This window comes from Asterias rubens, chromosome 2 (genome assembly GCF_902459465.1).
Source record: "Asterias rubens chromosome 2, eAstRub1.3, whole genome shotgun sequence".
Taxonomy (NCBI): domain Eukaryota; kingdom Metazoa; phylum Echinodermata; class Asteroidea; order Forcipulatida; family Asteriidae; genus Asterias; species Asterias rubens.
Window position 1 is genome coordinate 8655468 of NC_047063.1, and position 6000 is coordinate 8661467.

Genomic DNA, 6000 nt, shown 5'->3' on the forward strand with positions numbered 1-6000 from the left:
AAATTTCATAGAGCTGCTAAGCACAAAAATTTGCTTAGCATGAAATTTCTTCGTTAATAAAAACAGGATTACCAACCAAATTTCCACATGATTTTCAGGATAAGCAAGCAACAGCTGAATACCAGTAACAAGCAATATGCAACAGCTGGAAATTTGGTTGGTAATCCTGTTTTTATCAAGGAAGAAGTTTCATGCTAAGCAAATTTGTGTGCTTAGCAGCTCTATGAACTTGGGCCCTGGTTTGACCACATAAAGATGGAAACACAAAGGATAATATCAAGGGTAGGAAGAGGGAGAAAAGGTAATAAGTTTATGTATGAGGCACAGGCTAAAAGGGGGGATATCTGTGGGGAAAATGAGAAGTAAATTTTTTTTTACCATGGGGTTAAATGGTCTGAAGGCTTACTTAAATAGCGAACAGTCTCTCTGTGGTTGCCTAGTGCCTCTATTGCCCTGTAAAATCATGTCAGAAATGGAGTGATTAGGAAGATTGAAGTGATGTCCTATAGGTGTATCCAGCTTTTGGGTCTTGACTGTGGATATGTTGCCGTAGAAACGCCTTTTGAGTTCAAACCACAGAATGACTCTGCTATCAAAACATCTGGGCCCAATTTTATGGCTCTGCTTACCGTAACCACGGAATCGGCGCTTACGAAGGAGGGAATTCTGTGGTTTTTGGCTTCTGCGCATGCGTACTCAACGTTATGAGGCAATCTATGCTCACAAGGCTAGCGCTGAAATTTGGTGCTTCTACGTAAGCGGGGAATCATGATCTTAAGCAGAGCCATGAAATTGGGCCCAGGTTGCTAAATATTATGTACCTTTAATTTTTTTCTACAAACCAGAGAGATAACGATGAGGGAAATGTAACGTTTGCTTGCCACGGTGATACGATAGACGAAGACGAAGAGAGTTCGGAGCCAACTTTCCCCAATCCAACATTCCACAAGAGATCTTTTGAATTGGCTGGCATGGACGACGATACAGTAGGTTTTGCAGAGGTAAGTCCAGTAAAAAGGAAAGGCCAAACCATTTCAAAGTGGATTCATTTTGGTTTTACTCTTAACACCGATGTGTGTTAGCACTGTTTTCTTTGCCCAGTACTGTGAACAAAAATCACAGGCATATTACTCAGTAGGGTTTCAAACCCACAACCTTTTCAATTCTAGAGCAGTGTCTTACTAGCTAGACCACCGAGTTTGCCCGGTGTCTAGAGGCAGTTTGAATCCTATGTTTTAGCAATGGGTACCACAAAGATTTAATATGTTAAATATGCAACGGGGACAAAAATATATTAATTTGGCTTTACCCTTTGGCTGATGTGTGTTAGCATTGTATCCTTTCCCGAGTTCTGTGAACAAATCACAGTCATATTAGGCGGGTGGGATTCAAACCCACAACAACCTTTGCACTTTTAAATTCTATCGCATTGTCTTACCAACTAGACCACCGAGATTGCTTGGTAGCTACAGGCAGTTCGAATCCTATATTTTAGCAGCGGGTACCGCATCGACTTAATACATGTAGATGCTAAATTTGCATTGGGTATAAATAATAGTCAGTTTGGTTTTACCCTAACACCGATCTGTGTTAGGACTGTATACTCAGTACTTTCCCGAGCTCTGTTAAAAACAGATATCACCTACATATTACTTGGGAGGGCGCCAAACCCACAACCTTTGAAATTAGAGCAGTTTCTTACCCACTAGACCACCGAGATTGCCCGGTAGCTAGATGGCTCCACTAACATAAAATAATGCTAGCTCTGCCCTGATTTTCTGTAAGTAAATCTCTATAAGCTAATAATGTAGTGATTGTGAGTGCCAAGCACATTTGTTTTTAATGATGCCATAACAAGTGTTTTAATGCTAACTTTAGTGGCAAACTTATACTGTGTGTTTGTGCTTAGATACAAAAGCGTGCATTGATTGCTAACAAAGTAGTTTAAGGAACTTAATAGGATTACAAAGAACAAACATGTGATTAAAATCTGTTTAGAGAAGTGTTGTTTCTTAAAGGCAGTGGACACTATTGGTAATAATTACTCAAAATAATTTTTTACATAAAACCTTACTTGGTAACAAGTAATGGGGAGCTCTTGCAGATAGTATAAAACATTGTTAGGAACGGTTTTCTCGGAAGTAACATAGTTTTCGAGAAAGAAGTAATTTTCCACGAATTTGATTTTGAGACCTTAGAATTAGACTTTGAGGTCTTGAAACCAAGCATCTGATTTTTGAAAGCACACAACTTCGAGTCACAAGGGTGTTCCATTATTATCACGCAACCTCGGCAACAAATTGAGCTCAAATTTTTACAGGTTTGTTATGACAATTACCAATAGTGTCCAGTGTCTTTAAGAGCTGCACATCATCTTTGTGTCTTCTGCTGAAACCGAGGAAAGCAAATTCTTAATAGATCCTTAAAAGGGAAGGTATACGTTGTTGGCAATCACACCTTTGGTACAAGTCTACAGCAGTGTTCAATAGAATCAAGCATTTTGAAAAACATTCAAAGTAATATGGTTAATGCAAAAAGATATAAATTTATGTGCCCCCAAATTTGAATCTGAGAACACGTACTGCGGTATATCTGAAGGATTATTCTTCCTGTGTGGACATATATGCTCCGGATTTCTGGCGATGTCTCAAAAACGCAACCACCTTTTGAAATGAAATTTTCAGACTTTAGCTTTATTGTATACTTCTACATTTACCTAGGATTAAAACATATGATTTGAGGCATTGCATGGTGAGGTATCAATACATATTTGGTTTGCGATAACATTATGTGTGTGTCTACGGGCAAGTAGATACACACATGGTGTTATCGCAAACCAAATATATAGGATTAAAAACAATCGAACAATTCCAAAAACCAAAGGTTTCCTCTGCCTTTTAAATAAAACTCATGCTTGCTTTCACTTTGTTGGGGAGAATGAAAAAATAATTTGAGGCATTCACTAACCCCTCTTGTTTAATTGTAGAATTGCACCTGCTTTAACATTTCAAATCTCGTCACTCTTTTCCTCTCTCTGTCCTTTCATTCTTTCCAGCTTGATTACAACAGAGCTTATTAAGATCAACAGCCAGCAACATTAACATGTTTAATTGGTGCGAGGTAATTAACTATTATGTGCTCTATAACCTTAACTCTTAATAGAGAGCCCACTGTTGTTTTAGAATCATTAAAAGGCGACCATGAGCAAGTTCGAGTGAGCACCATGGTTCACTAAAGGTTGACCATTTTGACTCGAACCCAAGCTGGTTGACCATTGGTTGACTACTGTGGTCAACCATTTTGAACCAGCCTCTGGACCATGGTTCCTTCCATGGTCCCGAGAGCCTGTTCCATGCTTACATGTGTAAAGCGCAGAGGGGAACCAGTGGTATAAGAGGGAAAACACGGAAGGCAATGCAGTGTTGAATACAAATTTTTTGCCTCGAACCCAGGCTGGTCGACCATTGGTTGACTACTGTGGTCGACCATTTGGAAGTGGCCTCATGACAATGGTTCCTTCCATGGTCCAGTTAGCCTGTTCCATGCTAAAATGTGTAAAGTCCAGAAGGGCACCAGTGACACTACAGCACAAATGCGAATGCAATGGAGTGTTAAATACCATATCGAGGGTTGACTAGACTTCCAAACGAGTTGTTCCTGTAAGTATGTTCACTACGCATGAACATTGCTGGTCAGTGGTCAATCACATGTCGACTAAAAAGCTCGCACTCAAACTTGCTCTTAAAGGTAGTGGACACTATAGGTAATTACTCAAAATAATTATTAGCACAAAACCTTCCTTGGTAACGAGTAATGGGGAGAGGTTGATGGTATAAAACATTGCGAGAAACGGCTCTCTCTGAAGTGCCATAGTTTTCGAGAAAGAAGTAATTTTCCACGAATTTGATTTCAAGACCTCAAGATTAGAACTTGAGGTCTCGAAATCAACCATCTAAACACACATAACTTTGTGTAACAAGGGTGTTTTTTCTTTCATTATTATCTCGCAAGTTCGACGACCAATTGAGCTCAAATTTTCACAGGTTTGTTATTTTATGCGTATGTTGAGATACACTAACTGTGAAGGCTAGCCTTTGACAATTACCAATAGTGTCCACTGCCTTTAAAGTTCCCCTTGATGGAGAGTACTCTGCATTGATTTGACGTGTGGACAAGTTGTTAATGGTTTGCCACGGTGAGATAGTCGAGTCGTGATGGCGTTGCAATTATTCAGGTTTCCACAAAATCACTGCTCTCGCACGAAGCTGCCTGTTGCCGACTAAGAGACCGATCCAGTAGGCTCCGCCCACGACGCATGTATGAGCAAGAACACGTGGGGCTCTCCAATGCCCTTTCTGCACAACTATGCGCGCGCACCAAGATATGCGCACGCATGTCGGACCTTATTTGTCAGACCTTCTTTGCGTTGTGATTGGTCAATATGCAATGGAGCGGAGCTCAGTGGATCAGTCTATTGGACCGTAGCCATTTATAACATTAAAGGCTCAACATTTTTTGGTGTTCAAGATGAAATTGAAGTAATTTTGTGTTTGACAAAAATGTTGCCATTTTTACGCTCAGGATGTGACCACAAATCTTAAAGAAATAATTTTGCAATTGTTGCCATATTACTAACACCTTTTCTGTTTGCTTTTGCTTTAAAAATTCAGTCATTGTGATAGTCTGCAATCAATATTTTGTCAAGGTGTTAGAAATTAACATGTATAAAACTCTTTTGCTTTCAGACGTTATAAAACAGAGTTTTGAAGAGCTTCACAACAGGGTGCTATTATTTGTAAAATAGTTTTAAAAACTCCGGCCGGGCATTTTGTAGCTGTATCCAAAGAGGACACAAGACAGGAGAATGTGACTTTTTTTGTCCGCCAAGCGTTTCTTGGAAATGTCTACCCAGGGAGTGAAGTGAGAGCTGTTCGGAGCCGACAACTTTCCCTGATTTCTGCAGAAAGGTCCCCTGAAAAACAACCAATCTTTCTATGTTCTCAGGAACAAAATTTGAAAATCTACATGATTGCAGTGAAGCTATAATGTAACCAACCAGCCGTCAATTTCACAAAATCTTCCTAACTTAGGGTTAGTCCTAGGACTTGTACATGTAGGATGAGTTAAGTTCCGTATCCATAGCGTTACGACCAATTGAACCCATCCTAAGTTAGGACGAGTTACTCCTCCTTACTCGAGATGGGATTAATCCTTTGTTTTGTTAAGTTGGCTGCTGGGCCCGATTTCATTGAGCTGCTTATAAGCAGACATTGCTTAACAAATTTTTTGCAAAAATATGCAGGGCACCAGCCAGAAATGGTACGTGACATGCTATTTTGGCTGGTTGTGGTATCATGTAAAGAAAAACTGTCTTGTGCTTACCGGGAATTTACTTTTTGTGCTTAAGAAGCTCTCATTAAACAACAACACTAAAAAGAGTCTGGTCCCTTTTCAAAATTTAATGTATTTATATTGTTGGCATGCAAGGTATAATACAGAGCTGACTGCTGGTCTGTAACATGTCTTCCTATGAACAGGGCCCAATTTTGTAGAACTGCTTAATTGAAAATATTGCTTAGCAGAAATAATCAGGATACCAGTCAGAAATTGTACATGTCACATGATACTTTGTCTGGTAACCTTATTCTGGTAAGCATAATTTTGTTATGCTAAGCTACTTTTTGTGCTCAATGACATTGGGCCCACAGTGAAACTCTCCCCATTTCTTAAAAAGGAAGTTGTCTACCATTTGTTTTAATTCCCAAGAGATGTTTATACCATAAAATTAATTTAGACATTGTAAATTTTTAATATGAAGCCTCGAAATTATTGTTATTTTTTAGAAATATGCAACTGAAAGAAAAAGTGTAAAGATTTTGGGGTCTTATTGGGTGGTATTTTTTATTCTGTGTACAGTATGGTGGATTCGAAGAAAAAGCCGGGTGTATTTGATACTAAACAAAAGATGCATGAATACTGAGTATAGTGGATAAAAAATGT

General features: G+C 39.1%; 1 protein-coding gene across 2 annotated transcripts in view; it reads left to right on the top strand.

Annotated features, from left to right (window-relative positions):
• The window catches only part of LOC117306203 (stabilin-2-like), an 84083-nt gene extending 78477 nt beyond the window's left edge, over positions 1-5606 (top strand). Inside the window, exons 58-60 of one of the 2 annotated variants that reach the window (XM_033790889.1) lie at positions 846-1001; positions 3056-3120; positions 4746-5606. In XM_033790889.1, the coding sequence (XP_033646780.1) occupies positions 846-1001; positions 3056-3079 (180 nt within the window). In that variant the 3' untranslated portion in view covers positions 3080-3120; positions 4746-5606. The remainder of the gene's footprint in view (positions 1-845; positions 1002-3055; positions 3121-4745) is intronic. The other variant, XM_033790890.1, reaches the window with a different exon arrangement.
• The last annotated feature ends 394 nt before the right edge of the window (positions 5607-6000 follow it).